General features: G+C 50.3%; 2 protein-coding genes across 2 annotated transcripts in view; both read right to left on the bottom strand.

The window, feature by feature from the left end:
• SHROOM2 (shroom family member 2) overlaps positions 1–27292 on the bottom strand; it is a gene marked incomplete at its 5' end in the record, with an annotated part of 133117 nt that overhangs the window by 19043 nt on the left and 86782 nt on the right. The window contains one exon of the mRNA XM_082680593.1: positions 27148–27245. Within this exon, the coding sequence (XP_082536719.1) occupies positions 27148–27245 (98 nt within the window). The remainder of the gene's footprint in view (positions 1–27147; positions 27246–27292) is intronic.
• The window catches only part of CLCN4 (chloride voltage-gated channel 4), a 456505-nt gene that overhangs the window by 359040 nt on the left and 70173 nt on the right, over positions 1–27292 (bottom strand). The gene's annotated exons all lie outside the window — the stretch shown is intronic.

Raw genomic sequence — 27292 nt, 5'->3', positions numbered from 1 at the left:
TGCATGTGAACATTCCCAACATAAGCAAGTGTTTCTGGATCTCCCTGGGATCACTAAGTTAGCACACCTCTGTAAACAGGGTGAGCAATTATCCTCACCAAAGAAGAGAGAAAAATTCCAACTCTTTGGACAACTTAACTCACACAGGCTCCTTCCCTCCCTTCCTAAGTACTTCTGGAATCAATGATCAGAAGAGGACGCACGGCCAAGTGTGACTTGTGCCCACAGCTACGGCTGGAGGCTGTTCCTCCTAACGTGCTCTGGGGCCTGAGGCGGCTAGAGAGAACTAGGCCACGCCCGACTGGGGCTCCCTCGGGCACCCACTTGCAGGCGCAGAAGCACTTACTAGCTATGTGCCGTCGGGCAAGTGACTGTGCCCCCACGGAGGTTCATTCCCTAACCTCCCCGGGTGAACCACAGGCCACATGGGGTCGCTGCGGGCGGGGGCAGAGGCAGACAAAGCCCCTGGTGTGGAAGGACCGGAGTGGGGCTTCCTACCAGCCGGATGCTACACCTGGCACCCACCAGGAAGGGGCCGGCGTGCGGCCGAGCAGACCCCAGAGCAGGTCCCCGCGATACCGACACCCTGTGTACCTTTTCCCCACATCACGGCACAGCACAGGCCCCCGAGCGGGGAAGGGCATCCCAGCGGCAGCCCCCCACCCACCCCGGGGCATCTGTGGGTACGAAGGGCACCACCGGAACTCCGTGCAGTGGAACTGCCTCGTTGCAACAACAGAGAGGGGGAGACAGAACTTCCAGCGGATACCACCACTTAGACTGTACACATGGCCAGCACACCGCCAAGGTCAGCCATGGACCGGGCGGCTGGGTGCTCCGAGAAGTGTGCTTGAGAACGTGCTGCAGACCCAGGGTCCGGGGCCTGCGCTGTCTGCAGAGTGAAATTGCCTGACAGCTGGTGAGACCCGAGGGGCTGCCTTCCAACAGAGACATGCTTCCACCAAGGACCTGAGTCACAGTCTGAGGTTCCTAGAAACCGCACGTCTGTTGGCTGCGGGTGTGAACCACGGTGATTTTGTGAAGTGTCGAACTGTCTGTTAACGATCAGGGACACTGGCGTGTTGGGATGTATCGGGCATCGCCACTCAGGTTGTCTGAAGCCGGAGGACCACCAGGCCTTAGCACAGGGCCAGGGGGCTGGGGGGACACGGGACACCCACACCGTTCCATGTGCAGGTCTCCTGAAGGAGCCGCTGGTGTCGCCAGGGATCTTCCTGTCCCACAAGGAATCCCCAGCAGCCACCCATCGCCTTGGGGAACTGCAGGCTCGTCTGTCTACACGGCACCCCATACAAGCCCAATGAGATGGGGGGCAAGACGTGGGAACCCAAGAGAGGCCGTCAACCAGCTGACCAACCAATCCATTCACCAATGGACAGAAACACATGAGAGTCCGTTCAAACAGCACGGATGCCCTGGAATGACGGCGTTACCACTCTTCTCCCAGGAGACACCAGTTTTCCTTGGCATTTCCCACATGGGGAGCCCCCCAAGGGCACAGGCTGTCCGACTGTCCTTCTCTCTGTTTCCAGGCACAAAACCAACACTGACCAAATGAATGCACAGATATGCCCTCACTGGAGGGCATGCAGGAGGGCCGTGTCCACAAGTTCAGCTCCCAGTGTGTATCCTGGAGGACCACCTTCAGGGAAGACGGTAGCCTGAATCATGCTTCACTTACTCATTTTTCTTTTCTTTTTTGGCTGCACGGCGCAGCTTGTAGGACCTTAGTTCCCCGACCAGGGACTGAACGCCGGCCCTCGGCAGTGAGAGCGCAGAGTCCTAACCACTGGACCACCGGGGAAGTCCCCGGTCATTTCTTCCCTGCAACCTCTCCAGGGAAGCTTCCTCTGCACCAGCCCCCAAGCAGGCTCTCCCTTCCGCGATTCTAATGCCATGTGGGGAAAGCACTTACTTTACAAAACCAGATGAAATGTTACTCCTTCCGTGTCTTAACAGATGGATAAAAAGGTCTGCTGCTTCCTTTGGGTTTTATTTTTGCTTGCAGGAACTTGGATGGTAAGAGGAAAGAACTCGAATTAGAGAGACTGATGTCATTTGTGGTTAAGTGGGAAGAACAGATGAAAAGACGCCACTCACAGATGATCCAAAACCAAATGTGTAAAGGCACTGATTTCTTGAGGGGCTGGTTTCCAGTAACAGAGAACACCTGGGTCCAGAGATGATCACCTGGGACAGCCCCTCAAGTATCCAGCGCTACGTTTTCTTCGAGAATCCATTCCAGGCCTTTCTTACTTCTGTCGCTAGAGACCTTCATTCTTCGTCCCAAGATGTGATCCTTGGAGGTTTTGTTTTTGCTTTGACAGAAATCAGGCAAATCCCCTCTGCCAATCAAAGCTCCAGACCGGTTTCTGTTGCAAAATTATTTTTCAGAAGAACAGAATCATATCACCATAGACTAACGGAATAAAAATGCTATTTTCATGTGATTTTTTAAGCCAAGTTTTCTTCTGCCTTTCTCTTACTTGCTTTGCTAAAAACATACATTACACACAGTCTTTTGGGCAAGCCTGACACCGATCTGAAATTTTCTTACAACTGGCCAAACTGATTGGATTAAGATGTCTGGAGAGGCGGGGCTGGCCATCAGCAACGCTGGGCCACCTGTCATAGGTGACAATGTGAGTGTGTGCCGTAAGCTGACTCGGCAATCAGGCGGGACACGATCTGTCTTGTGAAGCTGGAGGACAGAAGAGGGTCCTCAGGGATCCACAGTGACCTCCCAGTCCCAGTGCGGAGCTGCTACCTCTTCAGATGGGCACTCAGACCCCTCGGCTCAGCTGCACACAAAGGCAGCCAAGCCGGTCCCACACGCTCAGCCCCGGTCAACCAACAGCTGACCAGAAGACACCTGAAGCGCGGAACAAAACGCAAGCCACAGGCAGGGGAGGCACTCAAAAGCAGCTCCACCTGCCTTTGACCCTACAGCCCCTGCTACGCCCATAGGAGACCACTGTATCCTGTTTGACAGTAGACCAGGCTGTCTAGAGAGCTAAGTGGATACATTAGAAAGTATCCCAGGGCTTCCCTGGTGGCGCAGTGGTTGAGAGTCCGCCTGCCGATGCAGGGGACACGGGTTCGTGCCCCGGTCCGGGAAGATCCCACATGCCGCGGAGCGGCTGGGCCCGTGAGCCATGGCCACTGAGCCTGCGCGTCCGGAGCCTGTGCTCCGCAGCGGGAGAGGCCACAGCAGTGAGAGGCCCGCGTACCGCAAAAACAAAGTATCCCAAACCCACAGAAAAGAACAGAGCAAACTGTAACAAACATCAGAGGCTTTACTACCCTCCCAGGAATAAAGTTACCCTTTCCATACTCGTTTCCAAAGTTTCCAAAAAGAAAAACTAGAATGCTGCAGATACACAACCCCTTGCCCTTCCCTCCCACCCAGAACCACCCCTGCCCTTACTGCGGAGAGCCGGGCAACATTTTTAGTTTTATTTTTTGGTTTTAAAGCAAGCTATCTATCTATCCATCTGTCTACGCATGGCTGCACTGGGTCTTCATTGCTGCATGCGGGCTTTCTTGAGTTGCGGTAGGCGGCGGCTACTCTTTGTTGCGGTGCGCGGGCTTCTCACCGCGGTGGCTTCTCTTGTTGCGGAGCACGGGGTCTAGGCACACGGGCTTCAGTAGTTGTGGCACGCGGACTCAACAGTTGTGGCTCTCGGGCTCTAGAGCGCAGGCTCAGTAGTTGTGGCGCACGGGCTTAGTGTCTCCGCGGCATGTGGGATCTTCCCGGACCAGGGATCAAACCCATGTCCCCTGCCCGGCAGGTGGATTCTGAAACCACTGCGCCACGAGGGAAGTCCTAAAGTTTTTTAGGTAAGAAAATATCCACTGAGTATGTGAGAGAGGATATACAGGCAATCCCCATTATCCGACAATCATCTTGTATTCACAGCCAACCTTATTTCTTCAAACCAACCCCCCCTCCAATTCTTGTCGAGACTATTCTGAAGAATGCAGATGATGATTTTAGACACACGAATCTAAGCTCTCCTCAGACTTACTCCATCAGAAAGCCAGGCCTGGGCAGATGGAGGTAGGGACCGGGGAGGAAATGCTTGCCTGCAAATCTGTGTCTGACAGAACACCTCCCAGGCAATCTGGATGTCACGCCAGTGTTAGGAAGCTGTGCTTTATGGGACCTCCCTTCCCAACTTCCTTCTCTCTCACTTTTCTATCCACTTTGGGTATTAAAAGCTACTCCTGAAGTTTTCATCCTTGGCGTGGCATGTCTCTCCCCAACTAGATCATCATCATCTGAAAAAAACCAAAACAAAACGATGAGATACCCCTTGGTACCAAGCCTGCAGGGACCAACCCACAGTCGTGCACCAGGACAGGCTTCCCGAACCCTGGCCCAGGGGATTGGGCGCTTGGGCTGTAGTTTGCTGAGCCCTGGTCTAGAAATCAAGGAAGACAGTAATTTTTGCAAAATGCAAACATATGTCAGTGCTCACTTTGATACGCACTCTGCAGGCTATGACAAGAATGCTAGGGAAGGGATTTCAATTACATGGGGGAGCATCTGGGGAGTTTTTTTTAAAACAACGATTTGAATTACTTTTCTGCGCCCCCCTCCTTTTGAGCTGCTAGTAGGAGCAATGGTCCCTCGTGACCGTCCACCTGTGAACCAAGGGCACCTCCACAAACTGTCATTCAAAGTCGTGACGGTCCACAAAAAAGGGTGGTGGGGGGGAATTCTGCGGTGGCCCAGGGGTTAGGACTCTGCACTTTCACTGCCACGGCTCCAGGTTCAATCCCTAGTTGGGGAACTAAGATCCTGCAAGCTGTACAGAGCAGCCAAAAAAACCCACAATAATAACCAAAAATGACAAAAACAAAGTCATAAGAGTTAGAAGAAAAATCAGGTCTGGACAGTCGCCGTGATAGATACTATTTTATTACGGCAGACATTTACCTTAGTAACAGTTTTAGGAACATCTAAGTTGTGTCATTTTTATTTAGCCGGTGTCATTTTTTATTAAGTGTGATCTACGGTTGATGAAAACGAAAAAGCTAAAAATGTTAGGGCCTAGGTAACAAGCAACGTATGAATTTGGGTTCACCTTAATTCTTGTCCCTTACAGGTACATGCTCTTCTGAGCCACTTCGCTGTTTTAAAAAGGCACGTTTGATTTCCTAGACAGGTAGCTATGGATGTAGGAGGTTTTCACATTCCATAACATTTCCACTTGCATTTTTCTCCACAGCCCATCCCACTTTTATCAAGGTATCAATTACATACCATAAAATTCACTGATTCGAGGTGTACCCGGTGGACGAGTTTGGGTAAATGTGCAGGGCTGTGCGTTCACCACCACAACCGAGCCTAAGTACAATCCCACTGCCTAAGAAAGTTTCCTTTCGCTCTACGGCGGCCATTGCCTGAAATCCTTGTAAGTTACTCAGCACTCTTGTCTGCAAAGATGGCCGACTGTCTGCAGCAGATGTGAAGGATTCAAACTACAGGTCAAACCATATTGCAGTTGTAAGGGGGAAACACCCCATTTCAACACATTAGAGCGTGAATCCATTTACAACATTCACAAGTTACATTTTCTGAAAGCAAAGCCATCTCGCGGTGACTTTTCCGGAATGTTCAAGCGTCCTGTGTGATAGATGACCGGTGACGGGCATGTCCAATCCTCCTGTCTCCTCTACTTCTTCAATTTTACAGACACGCACACATCTTAATTACAGTTAGCATGGAAGGCAGATATGCTTAATTCTCTCCCCCTAAAATTTCCCGCCCTCCCTCCCAACTCAAGGCCAGCCTGCCCGCTTTGATCTGCCAGGTTCCCTCACGTCCGCCCCAAACCACCTGCCACTCGCCAGTCACCCCCGTTCCTGCACATACACTTCGGACAAAGGCCCTTCCCCGCCCCACACGGTTGGGGCTCCCTTCTCTGCCGCGTGGACACCGTTCCTATTCTTTAAGATCCAAGTGAAGGGAAACTTCTTTGCGATCAAGCGCGTCCCCGGCCTATTGCCAAAGACAAGCCTTTCTGCTCGTGAACCCCCATAAGGATTTAATCTCTACGGGTTTGTCCCTAAACTGTACTTGACGCATCTGTATTATTTTAATTTAATATCACTCCTCTTGGCTAGACTGACAGCACCCACTTCTGTCTTGTCTACCCTGTGTGTCCCGGGTCCTAACAGTGCCTGGCACAAAGCAGGTTTCAGCAACGGCCCAGTGAGGTAACAGGAAGGAAGGTGGGGGGGAGAAGGGGGAGGGAGGGAGGGAGGGAGGGGGGAGGGGGAGGAGGAGGGAGGGAAGGTACAGGACTGGAAGTCAAAGCAGGCAGACTGATTCTCTTGGGCCTTCTGACTACCCTACATCACAGCCATTTACACTTATGTTATGGACTGAATGTTTGTGTCCCCTGAAAATTCATGTTCAATCTTAACCCCCAACATGATGGTATCACATGGCTGGGAAATGATTAGGTTGTAAGGGTGGAGCCCTCGTGAGTGGCATTAGTGCCCGTATAAGAAGACACACAAGAGAGCTTGCTTCCCACCACGCCCCTGCTCTCCACCATGTGAGGACACAGCAGGACGATGGCTGTCTGCCCACCAGGAAAGGGGTCTCACCAGGAACTGAACTGGCCAGCACCTTGATCTTGGACTGTGAGAGATAAATGACCATTGCTGAAGTCACCTGGTCTGTGGTAATCTGTTATGTATTATTCTCCATTACAGCAGAGGGTAAGCGCCTTCAAGGGAGGTGCTCTGTCTACCTGATACGACTTTGCAGGCTCCAGGGCACCTAACCACACGAACACAATCGGTAACCTGTAAGATGTTGTACGATGTCACCCAAAGACCTGTCCATTGAGAATGCACTTCTTCTTCTGATCTGGAAACCAACCCACACCCTCAGGAGTCCAGCGTGTCGGAGCTGACGGGCCTGGGAGAGGACTCACGTTGCCCCCTCACCTTACCTGAGAGGTGGGCAGCCCCGGCTCCATCTCCGCTTATGACCACCACGCTGCCCCGACTGCTACAGACACGAGTCCAACGGGCAGATTCCATTAGGGTGACTTGGTCATTAAGGGCAATTCGAACTAACTTGATCTTTCCATAAAACAATGACCATCACAAAAATATTAACTGATTATTGAGAAGCCCTTGGCTCTTTTGAATCTGTTTAGTTTATAGTTCTACGACACCTATTTACCTTATTTCAACATACTTACACCCTCAATGAGCAAATGTTTTGAGGTGACTTATCAGACGAAAACACAGCAGGAGCATTAAAATGAACATAGAAACATCCCAACAAGAGATAATATCTTTTTAAAAAGTGAAAAGGCATAAGGGTGGGAAAGCATCACAAAGAGGCTTGTCATTAGGGTATATGTGCCTCCAATGTCATTAGGTTATATGTGCCTCCAGTGTCATTAGGGTATATGTGCCTCCAATGTGATTAGGGTATATGTGCCTCCAATGTCATTAGGGTATATGTGCCTCAAATGTGACCCTGAGGTTCCTGCCACCCAGAGCAAAAAGGGAGGACGGTGAGTGGGGGTTATTGGGAAAGAGGGCACGTCTCTATTCTCGGGGAGACAAATCTAGTACCAACCTCCACCTACAGAGCTCCACACACCCGAGAAAGCACAGCATGCCCGCCTCACTGATGTCACGAGCCTAAGTGACCCGCCCGACCCCCTGAGCGAGGATTGCAGCGCCCATCTTTTGACTCCTGCTTCCACACGGCATCACCACATTAGACGTTCATCAAACCCGCGGGTTCTTCTCCCAAGCAGTTTTATCTTCTCTGCAAAGCACTGCAAAGTATTTCAGATGGCAGTCTACACCTCACAAGGGATTCAGCCCATAGACCCCCGGGTGGACACCCTTTCTGCAAACACTGAGACGAGTGCACAGCCACCAGGAGCCAGCAGCCACCAGAATACAAACAGACTGCACAAAGCCACCTGGCAAGGGTGATGATGTGACAGTTAAAAACACTCGTATGGTTTAAAAGAAAATCTAACCACACCAGTCAGAATGGCCATCACGGCTCTCTGACTTCAGCCTATACTACAAACCTACAGTAATCAAGACAGTATGGTACTGGCACAAAAACAGAAATATAGATCAACGGAACAGGATAGAAAGCCCAGAGATAAACACACGCACCTATGGTCACCTAATCTATGACAAAGGAGGCAAGGATATACAATGGAGAAAAGACAGCCTCTTCAATAAGTGGTGCTGGGAAAACTGGACAGCTACATGTAAAAGAATGAAATTAGAACACTCCCTGACACCAAACACAAAAATAAACTCCAAATGGATTAAAGACCTAAATGTAAGGCCAGACACCATGTAACTCTTAGAGGAAAACACAGGAAGAATACTCTTTGACAGAAATCACAGCAAGATCTTTTTTGACCCATCTCCTAGAGTAATGAAAATAAAAAAAGTAAACAAATGAGACCTAATGAAACTTGAAAGCTTTTGCACAGCAAAGGAAACCAGAAACAAAACGAAAAGACAACCCACGGAATGGGTTTGCAAACAAAGTGACCAACAACCCACAGAAAATATCTGCAACCCACATAAAATCTTTGCAAACGAAGTGACCGACAAGGGATTAATCTCCAAAATATACAAACAGCTCATGCAGTTTAATATCAAAAAAACGAACAACCCAATCAAAAAGTAGGCGGAAGACCTAAGTAGACATTTCTCCAAAGAAGACATACAGATGGTCAAAAGGCACATGAAAAGATGCGCAACATCACTAATTATTAGAGAAATGCAAATAAAAACTACAATGAGGTATCACCTCACACCGGTCAGAATGGCCATCATCAAAATATCTACAAATAACAAATGCTGGACAGGGTGTGGAGAAAAGGGAACCCTCTTGCACTGTTGGTGGGAATGCAAATTGATACAGCCACTATGGAGAACAGTATGGAGTTTCCTTAAAAAACTAAAAATAGAGCTACTGTACGATCCAGCAATCCCACTCCTGGGCGTATATCTAGAGAAAACCGTAATTCGAAAAGATACACGGCACCCCAATGTTCACTGAAGCACTCTTTACAATAGCCAGGTCATGGAAGCAACCTAAATGCCCACTGACAGATGAATGGATAAAGAAGATGTGGTACATATATACGATGGAATATTAGCCATAAAAAGGAATGAAATTGGGTCATTTGTAGAGACGTGGATGGACCTAGAGACTGTCATACAGAGTGAAGTAAGTCAGAAAGAGAAAGACAAATATCGTATATTAACGCATATATGTGGAATCTATAAAAATGGTACAGATGAACCTATTTGCAAAGCAGAAACAGGGACACAGAAGTAGAGAACAAATGTACGGACACCAAGCGGGGGAAAGGGAGGTGGGATGAATTGGGAGATTGGGATTGACATATATACAGTACTATGTATGAAGTAGATAATTAATGAGAACCTGCTGTATAGCACAGGAAACTCAATGCTCTGTGGTGACCTAAATGGGAAGGAAATCCAAAACAGAGGGGATATATGTACACATATAGCTGATTTACTTTGCTGTACAGCAGAAACTAACACAACATTGTAAAGCAACTATACCCCAATTAAGGGAGAAAAAAACCCCCAAACACTTGTACAGTTTGAAAAAAAAAACTAACCACACCAGTCAGCATGGCCACCATCAAAAAGTCTCCAAAAATAAATGCTGGAGAGGGTGTGGAGAAAAGGGAGCCCTCCTGCACTGTTGGTGGGAATGTAAGTTGGTGCAGCCACTACAGAGAACAGTGTGGAGGTTCCTTAAAAAATTAAAAATACAGCTGCTGGGAATTCCCTGGCGGTCCAGTGGTTTGGACTCTGCGCTTCCACTGCAGGCGGCCCAGGTTCAATCCCTGGTCAGGGAACTAAGATCCTGCAAGCCATGCAGCGTGGCCGGAAAAAAAAAAAAAAAGAAAGAAAGAAAGAAAGAGCTACCATATGATTCAGCAATCCCACTCCTGGGCATATGTCCAGAAAAGAGGAAAACTCTAATTCGAAAAGACACATGCACCCCAGCGTTCACAGCAGCATTATTTACAACAGCCAAGGCATGGAAGCAACCTAAATGCCCATCGACAGACGAATGGATAAAGAAGATGTGGGGTATACATATTCACTGGAATATTATTCAGCCATAAATAAGAATGAAATATTGCCATTTGCAGCAACATGGATGGACCTAGAGATTATCATACTAAGTAAGTCAGACAGAGAAAGACAAATACCATGTGACATCTCTTAATATGTGCAATCTAAAAAATGATACAAACGAACTTACTTACAAAACAGAAGCGGACTCACAGACATAGAAAAAACACTTATGGTTACCAAAGGGGAAAGGGAGGGGAGGAATAAATTAGGAGTTTGGGATTAACATATACACACTGCTATAAATAAAACAGACAAACAACAAGGACCTACTGTACAGCACAGGGAACTATATTCAATATCTTGTAATAACCTATAATGGAAAAGAATCTGAAAAAGAATACATATACACGTATAACTGAATCACTTTGCTGTACACCTAAAACACTGTAAATCAACTATACTTCAATAAAAAAAAAAAAAATCTAACCCTAACCAACCATTAGTGTTTGAAAAGCACACAACACACCTCGGGCATCTATTTGCAAAGTAAAGAACAGTGATCAAGGAAGGCCCCACTGTCAGCAGTAAGACACAGAAAATGTGAACAGTAATGCACACAAGAAAAAACACAAATGGCTCGATGAACACACAAAGAAGTTCAACTTTACTAGTCACCAAGGAAATGCTGGTTAAAAATGAAATAGTTTTGCCTACCAGGTCACAGAATTTTAAAAATGTCTAACATGGACAAGGTTTCGGGAGAAGCAGGACGGGCCTAGGCTGTTGGTGGTGGGCTATGAAAGGGACCCACCTTATGGAGGGCAACTTGGGGGTATTTTCCAAAAGACTGCCTGGCAATTCCATGTCTAGAATGTTCTCCTAAGGAAATGACCGTGTAAGAGCACAAGTATTTCACCACATAAGTCCGCTGTGGTATCACTTCCCACTGTGAAAGACTGGGAACATCCCTACAAGCCCATGGTGTTCCTACTGGGCCACCGCATCTTAGAATGCCAGGCAGCACATACGTACAAGGGGAGAAAAAGCTGTTCATATACAGTACGTATGGTGTGATCCCATGTGTATCAATGAATATTTGTGCTGAAAAAGGACACGAAGTGGGTACAGCGGTCTCTCTGGACGGTGAGGCTGAGGGCAATTTTTAATGTCTTCATTCTGCTTTCCGGAATTTAAAGAAGGAAATGTTATTACAGACTATATACCACACACCCTAGAAGGCTGTAACCACAGATAAGCATAAATCCTAGCTCTCAAAAACATACAACAAGCTTATGAAATAAGGAGCCATTTTTTAATTCTGGGAAACTCTGTGGTAAAAGAGATTAAAACATACTTAGAATAGCATAGGATCTCCGTAAATTAAGAGAAAACCATCTGCTTTAAGCGTGCCCTTTTAGCACAATGCACGTGACCCAAAATTTTGAAAATACCATCTCAGAATATTGCATGATTGTTACTCAGCTGAACCATATTTAGAAATGATTACTCAATAGGCTTCAGATATATACTGTACATGAAAATTTACTTTATTCCTATATAAAATGTCTATAATACATATTTATGTGCGCATGTGTATATATACACATACTTGCATGCTCATGTCTATACATATACATGCAGGTGTATACACATATATCTGCAGGTGTGTGTGTCTGTATAAATGTTTAATACCTTCCTAGAATTTCTAGTTATTCTGTTGTGTTTTTTTTTTTGCCGTACGCGGGCCCCTCACTGTTTTGGCCTCTCCCGTTGCGGAGCACAGGCTCCGGACGCGCAGGCTCAGCGGCCACGGCTCACGGGCCCAGCCGCTCCGCGGCATGTGGGATCTTCCCGGGTCGGGGCACGAACCCGTGTCCCCTGCATCGGCAGGCGGACTCTCAACCACTGCGCCACCAGGGAAGCCCCTAGTTATTCTATTTTTAATGGCCTCCAAATATGTGTAAGCGCCCACTGGCTGGACTTTTTAACAAAGTCATTAAATAACACGTGGTATGTAAGCTGTACCTGGGAGAACTTCGTCTGGTAGCAGCTGACTTCACCACAGAACACCTAAGTGGGTGTGCTGTCAGTGACACTGCCATGGCATCAAGAAACCCCTGCAGAAAAAAAAAAAAAAAAGAAACCCCTGCAGGCAGAAAAATCAAGTCTGCTGCAGAGCTCATTTATTGACAGACGGATCTCAAAGATGCTACACACGTGTGTATCTCATATATGTCTTCACTCACGTGAATGTTGGTAGCAAATGAATACAACAATACAACCCACTGGCCTGGATGTGTCATTTAGGGGGAATCTGAGTCCCTGGCTTCTCTCCCCGAGAATCAAAAATGATGATAGCTGAAAGGGTCCTCAGAAATCGTTTCATCCAAACTTCCTATTTCGTGGATGAAGAAACAGAAGGTCACGTCCACGCAGGCTTGGGACCTGAGTCCGCAGTTTCTCAGCCTGGTTAAGAAGTCTTTGTATTACACCACTGCCCCGGAAACCCACACTGGAACCCCTTCTCACTGCACTGTTGGTGCACTGGCCCTGGGACGTGACAGCTAATAACAGAAGAGGTGTGGCATCTTATACAGGTCTATATGCAGGCTGTGCCCATCTGGAGAACCTTCCAACATCCGAGGTGGCAGGACTTAGCAGGAACCCACCAGATTAAAGAGCAGCCGTACTGCATGCAGGGCTCTCCATTAGGAAGCTGTGTGAGTCCAGTTACTGAAGCCCCAGAAGCTGTGTGAATCCAGCTACTGAAGCCCCAGTTTGCTTATCGTCAAATGAACATGGTACCCATGTTGTGAGGTCCAAGGTATACAGGCGAGAAGCCCTTCTGAACCTTAAGTAATGAATACAAAGGATTCTGCAAGTCTTTTTTCAAAGGTGAAAAACTAAGTAACTTTAGGATCTCTTCAGACATCCAGGGATGTCTACAAGCCTCACAGAAATGACTTATCTAACCTGTTGGAGGGAAAGCCCGCCAGAACACACGAGTGTCTGCTGACCGGGGAGAGATGGGCCGATCCGGTGGACACAAAACACCACCTCTTGTTTCTACTGCTTCCCCACCTAGACCTTCCTAAATTTTAATGCACACAAGAGGCAAAGAATTCAAGGCAGTGAGAGTAAAGCAAATGCATTCTACAGGCCACATGAAGTATCAGCTTCCTCAACCTCCAAAACCCAAAGGTGGCTGGGGGAGCTGCCGGTTCACGCCAAACACGCAGCCATCAGCATACATTTAGGGCTGTCTGTCACCCCAGCTGGGCAGGAGAAGCCTTACCTGCCCTGCATGGTCAACACCAATATGCATGGTGATTTCTAATACTCCTTTTATTAATGGCTTTTCTGTGTTTTGTTCGTTCATGCATTCATGGATGAAAATAGCCCTGCAAATATTTTTCCCTAAGGGGTATATGTTTGTGGGCATGTGTGTGAGAGAGACAGAGAGAGAAAGTGTGAAATGTTTTTTCCATTCTGCTTGACAAAAAGCTGCACAGAGACGTCCAGTTTCCTACCAGCCATCAAATACTTTTCTGCAACATAATCATAAAAAATATTTATAATATACGCCCTCAAAGATTCTGCTCTGCAAGGAAAAGAAATATGTCAACCATTCATCAAGCCTGTCCCTAATCTTCAGTTATCTTATGACGTGTTAAAATATCATTTTCCATGCCTCCATTGTGTAAGTCTTCAGACAATGTATACGACAGCAGGTTCTTTCATTATGAATGCTGTCAGGTAGATTTCTGAAAACCTTTCTTCAAACCCCTCTGCCTCTTTACATTCCACCTAAGCACGACCACTAAGTCATTTCAAGATTGATTCCTACCCACGTGAGTCAGTCAGTGCAGACCCGAACTGTGCGTGAGCGTCTGTGTACCACACACATGCTGCCGTTTCCCTGTGGAAATGGCACACTCCCGCCACACACACAGAAGCCTGCTTTAGTGAAGCCAAACAATTTCAGTCGTTTAGAAATATGGCCAAAATTAATAACTTGTTTTATTTATCACAATATAAAAGGCAAAAAAAAAACACCCCAAACCCCACAGCACATGTACAGTAAACCCCGTAAGAAATGCTGCCTTTAAATTGTCACGACTGCAGAGCAAAAGCTGCAAAATGCTCAGAACCACCCCGTGCCATTTTCTCCATTTGCATTTTTTCATTGCCATCAGCAGGCGATGAGTGAATTTACCCACCAAGCATCTTTTTCAGGACTCAACACGCACACCTGATTTCCCTGCCTTTTTCATTCTGATGTGGCTGACTCACCATTTCCTTTCTACATCCACAGTCAAAGCCTCCGTTGGGAGAACGCTCATGTCTCACTGCTACGGAAAAAGAAAAGGCAAAGCAAGGAAGGGTCTTCGTGAAACGCTAGCGCCATCCCGCCGGTCTCCTCGGGGACCCTTCGGCAGGGAAGGCAGGTCTGCAGACCTCACGTGGAGCGCGCCCCACATACCAAGGGCTCCCAGTCACACCAGCTCACCGCCCAGAGCAAGTCCAGAGGGGCACTGCCTTCTAGCTCCAGCGCGCTTTCAGCCAACGGCAGAAACCCAGGCGACCAAAACCGCACGTGTGTACAAGCACACACACACACAGACACACACAGCACGGGCTTGCGTGCCCACACACACACGTGCGCACGGGCAGAGCTCAGGTGGACTCTGCACGCCGATCTGCATTATCGTTCACTTTCAGGCAGAACAACACGTGAGGAGCGTGTCTGCAGACCTCTCCCGCTGGCCTCACACCGCCCTGTGAGCTGACCACCTGCTCTTCAAAACAGCACAACAAAAGGGGCACGAGTCGCTGCAAAGCCTGGCACACAGCCACGGCGGCAGGAAAGCATCCCTGTCCTGCAGGAGGTGCTCCGAGAGGGGACCCAGGCTCTCTTACCGGCTCTCCGCCCGCCGTGAGCACAGCGACCCACGGACCCGCTCTGCGGCAGCCCCGGCGTCTGCCTGCCTGTCTGTGCCCGCTGCCTCGTGACGGTCAAGTTCACGCAGCCCCGCCCCCCCCCAACCCCGGGACTCAAGGCTCCCTTGTGACCTCCCTGACGACTCCTGACCTCAGGGGGAAATGTTCCCAAGGCTTCTCTGCCTAAACCCCCAAAGCCTTGCCCTTTTAAACCCCTAAAGGCACGGGTGTCTTCCTCTTTGTAATTTAAAAGAAGGAACCGCAGAAAAGCCTTCTGCACGAATTTTACGCAGCTTTGCCTGTTTAACTGTGCTGGACCATCGTATAACGTGTGCAATCCAAGGTTCAATCCCACAGCCGTTAAGTCAGATGAAACAATGACGTTTAAGACAAAACAAAACAAAACAAAAACAAACAACAGCCTATTTTACGTCCTTCGTATCTGGGGGTTTATTACACACTCAGGAGGAACGTAACCCAAACAACTAACAAAGTGTTTCCGGAGGTTTCACTGCGCACAAGGCATTCGCTGCAGACCACAAAGGGGTCACAGGCTGACCCTGACACTTCACAATGAACTGCATTGAAAGTCCCCGCGCCCCACCTCCCCTCCTCAGGCAGCTCCCGCCCCCTGACGCAGGCAGTGCCCCTCCCACCAGGGTCTCTACAGCCACACGGACAGCGCCGACCCTCCCCCTGTCCTGCACTTACCCTCCAGGACGGACTGTCTCTTTTCACCACCTGCTTCAGTCAACGTCTTCAAAATTCACTGCGGTTACTTCCGACTCTTCCTCATTTAAACAAGTAACACGTGCTACTTTGCAGTATCTCCCACGTTACCACTATTTCACCAAGAGTGACTTTTTCCATTTTTTCACACCTGCTTGATTTTAAGCACTGCGCTGCTGCGTTCGTGTGACACCCATTTGGCATTTAAGTGAGTCTGCAAGGAAGGTTGGTGTGGCTATCCCATCATCCAGGGAAGGGAAGTTATTAGCAGGCTTAGGTGGCCTGATGCAATCACACGGAGAACGAGAGTAAGAATCTGAACCTGTGTCTGCCCCCCCCACGTCCCACATTCTTTGCACTAGTTTTCATCTCCACGTGTTATTCTACCAAGTACAGGATCCCATCACTAAGAGAGGGCAACCATCCACCCCAGGCCAGCTCCACACCTGTCTATGCCTCAGAGCACAATGTGAGGCCGTCCACGTAACAGGCATCCAGCAAGAGCCTGGCGGCTGGCCAGTGATTTCACCCACTCACTGCTCAAAAGGTACGTTCCTGATGTTTACAAACTGAGTAACTCGGAACATCTCAACACTCTATTTTAACATGGTTTTAGACTGACAGAAAAATTGCAACGAGAGGAGGATGTTCCCATGTACCCTACACCCCAGTTTCCCCTACTGTCTACACATGACATGAGTACCTTCGCCATAACTAGTGACCCCAATCTTGGTACATTCATATTAACTGGAGTCTACACTTTATTCAGACTTCCTTCACTCTCACCTAATAGCCTCCTTCTGTCCCAGGATCCCAGCCAGGACACCACATTGCATTTAGTTGTCACATCTGCTTCAGCTCCTCCCACCTAAGCGACAGCTCAGACTGCCCTTGTTTTCCACGCCCTCCACGGTTTGGAGGAGTACCGTGCCGGCATTTTGCAGAATGCCTCTCAACTGGGATGCGTCTGATGTTTTTGTCGTGATTACCCTGGAGTTATGGACGTGGAGGGCAGGCCACAAGAGGTGAATGCCCTGCTTACCATACGATACCAAGGATCACGCCGTCAACACAGCAGTCTGCTCATCGGCTGGCAGGGTCAGGTACGGCATGCATCCGCTTCTCCTCGGTCACGTGACTTTCACCCCACCTGTTCACCCTGCCCTCTGCGGAACGACGTTACCATATGGAGCCCATATTACAGGAATGAAGGGCTCTGCCCCACCCCCTTGAGGGCAGAGGATCTACAGAGATCTGGAATTTTTCGGCACAGATTTGTCTCTTCTCCCCCACTTATTAATATACCCAATCATTTACGTCTATCAGTGTGGACTCAGGGATACTTTATACGCTGGGTTATAATCCTGCACGACTTTATTTCATTGCAGCTTTGGTCATACCTACCTCTAAGTGGACCCCTGTGGTCCCTCTGGCATAGCCTCACTGTTACAGGGTTTTGTGTTTGTTTGAACACTTCCTTACTTTTAGGGCGCAAGACACTCCATACTCGTTCCGCACACACCCTCTGCCCCAGCCCTAGCGTCAGCCGTTCCTCCAAGGATCCCTGCGTCCTCCTCATGGAGAAGCGTATTAGAAACCAGGATCTGGGTGCTGCTTTTGCTCTAGGAATCCATTTTTAAAGGACACCCTCTATGAACAATTTGTAAAGGGGGAGCACTTTTATAATATTAAGTTTTATCGTTGGGTTTTCATATATCCGTGTTTCCTAGAACAAGGCGTAATTATCAGGGTGTACAAGGTGCTCAAAGCCTACGCTGTGTTCATGTCGTTAAGGCTGTGCATCGTAAATACTTGTAACAAGTTGAATACAAATGCGCCTTTACTTGATACAGTACATTCACGTCCTCGAGGAAGTCCACAGATAAGAAGGGAACGGAACACGATAAGCACCCCGGCACGCTGAAATGCCGCAAGAACTCCTCATAGCCGCTGGGCCAAGCCTGGCGAAGCCTCAACCCTTCCCCAAGTCACTTCGCCTGAACTGAGCTCTTACAGTCCAAGGATGCCAGCGCTCCAAGTCAGAGCATCACCAAGGAGCCCGTGCTTAACAGCATCCTTCGCTCTCCCACACGCTCATGCCGTGAACGGGCCACAGTTAAGTCAACCAAGCCGGAGAGACCAGTAAAATGAAAATGGCAAGAGGAACGGACGTCATGCTGCAGAGAAGCACGTGAGAAGCCTCTCTGCAAACATCCAGACAGTCGGCCATGCAGGCCTCACCTCCCCGTCCGGGAAGCACACTCGCTGAAGGCCAATCTCTTACGGCCCTTGGTCAAATCCCAGGGCTGGCAAACCTTCTCTGTCCAGTTTTATGGGAGCACAGCCACACCCACCTCTTCATGGACTGTCCACGGCTGCTCCCGGGCTACAAGGGCAGAGATGTCCGCAAGCAGGAACACTGAGGTCCTTAAAGCCCAAAGTACTCACCATCTGATCCTTGGCCAAGTCTGAGCTAGAGCCGCGACTCTCAGACCTGGGTGACGCGCGGCCTCGTTTTAAATTTTAAAACCTTTTCTTCTTGGGGACTCTCAGCACCGACCAGATTTTAAAAATTGAGATGAAGTTCGCACACCCTAAAATTCAGCCTTTGGAAGCGTATGATTTAGTAGCTTTCAGTAAACTCACAGAGCTGTGCAGCCATCACCACTATCTAATTCCAAAGCGCTTCCCTCACCCGCCAAGAACTCCACACTCCCTGGCAGTGACTGCCATTCCCTCGGGCCTTCACTCCTGTCAGCCACCCACCTCCCTTCTGTCTCTACGGATCGACCTGTTCTGGGCAGCACACACGCACCAGAATCACGCAACGTGGGGCCTTTTATTGTATTGTTAAATGTGTCTAAATATATTTTCCTTAGTTTTATGGCTCATAGACTACATAACACACGACACATTTGCAAGTGACGTGGGAAAAGAACTATAAAGCCAACGTGACTTGAAAGGCTTTGCTGGGAATGAACTCTTCCTCTCGTGGCTCCGGACACCCCGCTTCTCGTGGGTTCAGCTACCCTGGGTTCCCAGATGCCACGAAAGGACTCATCACGCGTCTCCGGACAGACAGGACCTGGAGCTCTGCTGGCATGGCACCCTGATGACTTGTCCCTCGCCTCGGCGGGAGAGCTGGGTTCACGTGTGAGCCTGGACTCATTCTCTCCTCCCTGCACGGGACAGCAACCTCATTACCTCTGACAGTGGGGCTCCCCACACACACAGGCACGACCGTGCACACCATCCAGGATATCCTGGTAAGAATGTTAAGTTCACATGGAAATAAAGACACAAAAGGTTCAACTCGAAAGAGAACAGGCACGTTTTCCAGGAACCCACGTGCTCCAAGTGCTGCATCTGAGAAAACCTCAAGTCCATGCACTTTCCCGGCTAGCGCCCTCCCACTGCCCGCACCACTGTCTTCCTCCTTCACCTTCCTGTCCTCTGACTGCAGCTGCTGGTGGAGGTGATGCGACCTCCACAGTGCCAGGGGAGAGCAGGTGGCTGCCTGGGGGACCGAGGGGATCCACCGACTCCTCGGTTTCATGCATGTTTCACGTCCACTCGGAAATATTTTAATGCACCTTACGCTGCTTAAGAGGCAAATCGCAGAACAATTGTTTTTTATTTTCAACATGTGGACCTTCAGAAAGTTTATGAGAAAACTGATTTCTGGGACTAGCTGCAGGCGTCTCACCACCACTTAACACACCGAGTACGAGGAAATCAACTCTGACAGCCAAGGGTCCACCTCACCTCTGACTGATGGCAGCCATGTATAAGATGCGGTCTAACTCTAGAGAGGGCGTCACTTCAAATTGAACCTTAAAAATAAACCCACTTCACGGGGACTTCCCTGGTGGCACAGTGGTTAAGAATCCGCCCTTGATGCAGGGGACACGGGTTCGAGCCCTGGTCCGGGAAGATCCCACATGCCGCGGAGCAACTAAGCCCGTGCGCCACAACTACGGAGCCTGCGCTCTAGAGCCCGCGAGCCACAACTACTGAGCCTGCGTGCCACAACTACTGAAGCCCGTGCGCCTAGAGCCCGTGCTCCGCAACAAGAGAAGCTCCCATGATAAGAAGCCCGCGCACCGCAACAAAGAGTAGCCCCCGCTCTCTGCAACTAGAGAAAGCCCGCGCGCAGCAACGAAGACCCACGCAGCCAAAAATAATTTTTAAAAAAAGGAAAATGCGAAGTGGAAAGGGGGGAGGGGGGAGAAAAATAATAAACCCACTTCAGGAGCGACCACTCAAGGGGTACAAGGTCTCCTTTTGGGGTGATGAAAATCTTCTGGAACCAGACGGTGGTGATGGATGCCTAATGCTGTGAATGTATTAAGTGTTACTGAATCACATACACTCAAATGGTTAACTTTACATTACGCGGATCCCACCACAATCTTAAAATAAATAAAATCTTTTCAGCCCCATTGCAAAAAAAGCGTAAGTTACTTATTTTTTATTTTATGTTTTTAAACTTTTATTTTATGCTGGAGTCTAGTTGAATAACAATGTTGCATTAGTTTCACATGTAGAGCAAAGTGATTAAGTTTTATCTACTGCTTTTCCAAATTGTTTTCCCATTTAGGTTGTTACATAATAGTGAGCAGAGTTCCCTGTTTTACACAGTAGGCCCTTGTTGGTTATCCATTTTAAATACAGCAGCATAAGTTACTTCACGTAACTTAAAAATTAAAGCAAGTCATTTACAGGAACCTCACAGACAGCAGCCAACGTGACCCAACACACAGACACCTACAAAGCCTGTGAGTCCCAAGGGACGGAGGTCAAACTGGACAGGTGTCCGGTCCCCGAAGCCATCTCGTCAGGGCGCCTGACCTCAGTGGGCCCGAGACTCACTGCCCGCTGGTCTTCTCCAGACGATGATTTCAGAGTTCTAATATCAAATGCCGACACAGACAGAAAGGAGCACAGGAGAAACCTACTGCAGTTAAGCTGCCTCGTCCTTGCCCAAGAGAGAAAAGCCTCCGTCTGGTACCTGGTCTCCAAAGTTCCCGAACATTGCTCAAGAAGGCCTGGGGAGAGGCAGGTGTGAGAAGGATACGTGGACTCAACCACGACCCTCCCAGTCATCAGGGATGCCCTCGATCATCTCTGGGAAGCAAGTTTTCACCCTAACGTGGCTCTGCCACGTCCACTTCTGCAACGAAGCTCGACCTCGTTTCCACCCTGCAAGGATGCTGCGGTGCCTCTCACAGGCCGTACCTTCCGCAGGGGAGGAACCACAAGTCGGTGTTCACAGCTCACGGATGAGACGTGCTCGTGTTCCCAACACGGATTCACCACGCAGCCTGGATTAAGACGCGTGACTTCACCCATTAACGGTATAAAAGTCTACCACATTAGGATTAAGTAGGTCGCCACACTCGGTCCCATTAGAAGAAACAGGAATCAGAGACCCGGTCCTTGACAATTCGGTTCTTTTGCTCAGGCTTGGCTGCCCCGTGGCACGTGGGATCTTAGGTCCCCGACCAGGGATCAAACCTGCGTCCCCTGCGTTGGGAGGCGGATTCTTAACCACTGGACCACCAGGGAAGTCCCGACAATTCGGTTCTTGAGCCAAGAGGAAAGCACTTTAATGAGACAACGAGCCAGAAGGGTCTAGAAGAACTGAAAGGCAGCAAAGATCGTCTCAAAAGCAGTCAGAGGAGACTTTGCCGACACCCCTGCCACCGTGAAGAGCATTAACATAAGGTGTACTTAAACCCATATGGCCGCCTTCCAGGTCATCCCAGCCCTAAACCATGGTACGCTGACTTAAAACACGGCATCGAGCAAAGAAGCATGGGTGGAAGGATCAAAAGGAGATGATGAGTGGCGGTGTGTTCTTGTGGGTTTCTGGAGAAAGGCAAAAACAGCAAAGAGTACCTGTACGTGCAAGTTCGACCAAGGGCAACTGACAAGGGTTTGAGTTTTTTTTTTTTTGGCTGCATTGGGTCTTTGTTGCTACGCACGGACTTTCTCTAGTTGTGGCGAGCGGGGGCTACCCTTCCTTGTGGTGCGCGGGCTTCTCAATGTGGTGGCTTCTCTTGTTGCGGAGCATAACTCTAGGTGTGCGGCTTCAGCAGCTGCAGCACGCGGGCTCAGCAGTTGTGACTCGAGGGCTCTAGAGCACGGGCTCGGTAGTTGCGGCGCGTGGGCTCTAGGGCGCATGGGCTTCAGTAGCTGTGGCGCGCAGGCTCAGTAGTTGTGGCTCGCGGGCTCAGCTGCTCCGCGGCACGTGGGATCTTCCCGGACCAGGGATCAAACCTGTGTCCCCTGCCTTGGCAGGTGGATTCTTAACCACTGCACCACGAGGGAAGTCCCAAGGGTTTGAGCTTTGAAGACAGGAGTCAACTGAGAAGAAAGGAGACCAGAGGATAAAAGAGCAGAGGATCCTGTCAAACAGCTGTGGAAGTCTCTCCATCCAAGAAGAGGGGCCGTGGACTCTTGGCTTTTCCCTCCCCCACCCCCGCCCCCAACAAAGGACTCGCATGCAGCCACCGGGGCAATCAGCCGACGTGTGTCAGAACCCTCTCAGAGGGCAGAGGCTGCCTTCACAAGTGGGGTCTGCGGAGGGCCGCTTCCCCGCCGCGTCCGGAACTAGGGTGCCCGGGCCCAGTCTCCATTGCTGTCCCTCGGCGCCGCAGTGGTTAACATTTCGGCACGGTCTCTGCCCACATCTCATTGCTCCGTGGACCTGGCTCCCTGGCCTCACTTTCTGCTCCAGGGCCCCAAGCCCTGGAACCCTCAAACCACCGCCTGACAATGCGTCCTTCAGAATAGCGTGCAGTCACGAGACCAAGCCGGCAGGTCAACAACCTGCTGTGCCTCGTCCTGACTCTGCTCTTCCTGAAGCCACGCGGCTATAAACACGAGGGGAAAGTGGCGTCACAGAGCAAGACGTAAAAACACCACCGGAGCCCGGGCCCAGGGTCTTCCGACAGCCGCTGCTTTTCACCTCTGGGAGGACGGAGGTCTGTGTCTCAGCAAGGGCTCTGGGCACGGGAGACAGTGCACTGCCCGAGAGGGAGCTGTGCCGATGCCGGGCTCCACCCCAGAAAACTTCCAAGCTTGAGGTTCCCCTTGTGATCACGCCAGCGTGGGCTTCCTAATTACCCAGCACAGCAGTTCAGAACGGAAAGCTTCAACCGCCCCTTAGCTAACTGAAGGCCAGGAGAAGTAAACGTCTCCCCCAAAGCAACAAATGCAGTTCGGATGGCAACGCTCTCACTCTGAAACCTACTTGCAAGCAGCCTGTGGAGTAAATGGAAATCAGTCTTGGCATCGAGCTCTGTACCGCAAATCACCTCTCAGGGCAAAAGTACAGGAAGGTGACCCTCAGGTGGACTTAGCTTGTTGATGAATTCCACGTGAAATGAAAGAGCTTGATTTCATACAGACTCCACCTTCTGGCTGTTAGCGGGATTTAGGATTTATTCTTATTCTCCCCCCGCCCCTCCCCTCCCATCTGTCGCAACAAAATACAAGCCTGCAGATCAGAGCCAGCCTGCTGGCGGCAGCTCCTACGGGGGCAGAAATGGCCGGGAGAAGGCCGGGGAGTGAGAGCCTGCCAGTGGCCACAGCCTCCGGGGCTCTTCCCCTACAAGACCTGTCTGCAGAACCCCCCAGACGCAGTCCTCTAGAAGACCGTCACGTGTGAGGGGCACGAACCCCATGTGATAAAACTTAGCTTTCTTACAAGGCTTAAAACACGACACTGGCCAACAAGTCCGCGTACCAAATTTGAGGTGCTGATGACTCCCCTCTAACGGGCACGGAAAGCCCGCTTCATGCACTGTACTGTCATGTATACTAAAATCGTCAATACAATTCCAGCAAGGAGGTCATGCCAACATGGAAGCACTATTCCCCACGATCCAGAAGGAGCACAGAGCCCCACCCCCACTCTGCCCAGGGTCTGCCAGGGGCGCTACCAGCCATCCAGGCAGGGAGAGAGCAGCCGACGAGGGGGCAGCTCCATGAGAAGCGGCAGAGGCGGCACCAGAAGGCCCTGGTCCCCATACGCTGTTTACAGGGCGATGGGCGTCTGCTCAGAAGGTCACCCTTAGAAAGGGAATCACCCACCCGAGGGTGTGTGCAACTCCACGCCGGCAACAGCCCTCCAAAGGGGCTTCACTGTTCTCCCCTCTTCACCAGCTGCTCGCTAGGATGGCAGCTCCTTTATTTTAAACGCTAGGACATCAGGCGTGACCTTGTCTGGACAATGAAAGGACACTTCCTGAGAGAGTGGACACAGCAGACAGAACCGGTTAAAGGCGTTAGAGAGAAGCAGAGACACTCCTCCTAGTGTTATGAGCTAACTCTGCTCCCCCCTTCATACCTTGAAGTCCTAACCCCCCAGGACTTCAGAAGGTGATGGAATGAAGCTCTTTCAAGAGGTGATTAAGGCAAAATGAGGGCATGGGGGGGACCCTAATCCAATCTGGCTGGTGTCCTTCTAAGAAGAGATCAGGACAGAGACACACACAGAGGGAAGACCAGGTGAGGACACAGGGAGAAGGCGGCCGCCTGCAAGACCCCGAGAGAGGCCCTGGGAGACACCCACCCTGCCAGCACCTGGAGCTTAGACCCAGGCCTCCAGAGCTGTGAGAAAATAACCGTCTGGGGCTTCCCTGGTGGCGCAGTGGTTGAGAGTCCGCCTGCCGATGCAGGGGACACGGGTTCGTGCCCCGGTCCGGGAGGATCCCACATGCCGCAGAACGGCTGGGCCCGTGAGCCATGGCTGCTGAGCCTGCGCGTCTGGAGCCTGTGCTCCGCAACAGGAGAAGCCACAGCAGTGAGAGGCCCGCGTACGGCAAAAATAAATAAATAAATAAATGCCTGTCTGTTGCCGATGCCGCCCAGACCCCAGCAGTCTGTCACGGCAGCCACGTAAACTGCTGCACCGAGCTCTCAAGGTCCCCGTGACACTGGGGCAGGGAGCAGACTGCCGTTAGGCAGGACACCTGAGCTTGGAGATCTGGCGCAAAACCTCCAAAAACAGTGGACGCTGGCTCTGGAAACATGATGGTTGAGGAGGCCACTCCCACGCGAACACAGCTGGAGGCAAGCAAACGCTGTCAGATCTTCTCCCGAGGGCCTGGGTCCTGCTCAAACACCACCGTCGTGTCCACAACCCCCAGGCAGAAGTCGCCTCACCCTCGTCCCTCCAAGATTCTGAACCATCCCGTGACTTTTCACAAAGATGACAATTACGCATCATCGCTTCAGTGCTGAGTGCTGGTGTCTCTCCGTCCCCCCTACGCTGGGAGGTCCCCTGGGGCAGAACCTCTGTCCTACTTTATCTGGAACACAGAATCCTGAACCTCACAAAAATGTTCTCAATTCGATTTGCTGCATAAATGTTCTCTCGACGCTCTTCTGGCATCACAACAGAAGCCAGTCTTCATCATCGTGCTCCCGTTAACAGATCAGCGATTCGATTTCTTTACACAGATATGTTACATCAATGTATGCAAAACACTGGGCATCTTTAAATCTTTGCATTATAGATTGGGTTTTGGTGAGCAAAGGACAGTCCCTGCCTGCATTTTCATTTCTTTTTTCTCCCATTTAACGTTTCAAGGGCACTCTTCCTCGCTGCTCCTTCAGAAGATAAACATTTTCTCAAAAAAAAAAAAAAAAAGCCTCTTTGACATCCCTAATCTAGGATTTCACTGAGTCTAACCACTCTTTAAAAGCACACACAATGATTCTGAAAATTGCTGGGTTTGCAGCTCAAAAGCAGAAAGTTTCTGGAACTCGTTCTGTCAGAGTGGTTACGCAGCCTGCCAGAGGACACAGCTGTGAGACAGGCAGCGTGGGGTCCCTCCCCCGTTCCCGTTGACCCCTTCGCTGCCGACAGTGCCGTCACCGCACACACGCACGCGCGCGCACACACACACACGGTATGTACATTAGAAGCCATGTGTTAGGACTCTTCACAGCAGGAGAGCTGAACTCCAAGCACCACATGCGTGTCTCTCTGCAGGATAAACGCCCGAGGCCTCCGTGCAGCAGCGAAGCCCGCGCCCGAGTGTGCGGGGAACGTCCCCGCCGCACTGCACCGCACCGCACTACAGCACTGCTCGCACTCCCACGACGGCAGCAGGGCCCGGAAGTGGCTTTTGATAAAGAGGACAGCCGGCACTTGGCACGTGAGCTGCTCGCAATCCAGAGCCATGGAGCTCTGACTGTGCCACTCAGACACAGCTCAGCTCTGTACGTGTGTTATTCACGGACCTTCCTCTCTCACCCGGGGTCTCTGGTCTTGGCCGTGCAGACTGGTAAGTAACTGCGACCATATCCTACACATGCACACACAGACCACCATGCCTGCTCCCTCAGAGCCACCGGCACTCCTGTTCAAGGCCAGCAGCGCTCAGCTGACAGCCAAATGAAATAAAACCCCGTTACGTAAGGCTCTCAAAAGCAAGCATTTAAACTGGTCATCTCTGGGACAGAATCTTCAATTTTGAGGTTGGTGTTTAATTTGAGCGGCACGCCAACTCCCAGAGATGCTCAAGGAACAGAAAGATATGCACTCAGCGACCCTACTGTGTACAAATTTGCTTCCATTCTTCCATCAGCCCTTTTAAAATAAGGTCGTACCCCAGTTCCTGCAGTGACCTACACTTCCCTCCCCCGCCCTCCTTGTGGATAAGGGTCCAGACGACAGTATGTATTTCACCTAAATTCCACCCTCACTACAGTGACACAGCTACACTGGACACACTGGAGAATCAGGGCACGTGACAGTGTAACACTGCTGCCATTCCGTTCTTTCAGATGCTCTCATCCCCTCCTGGGGAGCCAACCGACTCGATTTCTATTTTAAAGCTCAAAATTAAGTCAGTACATAAGGCCAATTGAGAAAGGCTTGCCCTCGTCCTTTGACCAACAATCCTTCCAGACAATGTGGATTTCCAGACCCAGCAACCCAGCCGTGCCCTCGACGTTAAGGCATCCCGTCAGATGGCCGCTCTGGATAAAGCACGTCATTCAAGCCACTACGCTGGGTTTCTCGTTCTGTGAACATAAAGAACTCCACTGTACGGAAAACACAGCAGCTGTTTTAAGAACCAAAACTGCCACGATGGCATTCAGAGCGTCCCCGCCCTGGGGATGCTTCTCCCGCCGGCAGTGCTGTAGCGCTGAGGGCTTGGTCCTGGGGACGCTGGAAGCTGAACCTGGTTCGTGGCCACTTCGGGTCTGGCGGAAACCGGACGCCCAAGCACTCACCCACCATAACGCAGCCCACCCCAAGATGCCTTCTCAGTAACCCCGAGTCCAAGAGTCTCCTACCTTGGGGTGGGGCGTCCCTCCTCGGCCTGGACTGAGGAAGAAAGCTCTCTGCGCGCACCGGGGTCCTCCGTTTGCCGTCGCACTTCCACAGAAGCTTCCTGCCAAGGGTGGCACAATGAGACACCCGGTCATCAAGCCACCGCCT

Source organism: Grampus griseus (assembly GCF_964374135.1).
Source record: "Grampus griseus genome assembly, chromosome: X".
In the NCBI taxonomy this organism is placed as follows: Eukaryota; Metazoa; Chordata; class Mammalia; order Artiodactyla; family Delphinidae; genus Grampus; species Grampus griseus.
The sequence above is the reverse complement of the archived record's forward strand: the minus strand, read 5'-3'. Positions and strand labels throughout refer to the sequence as shown.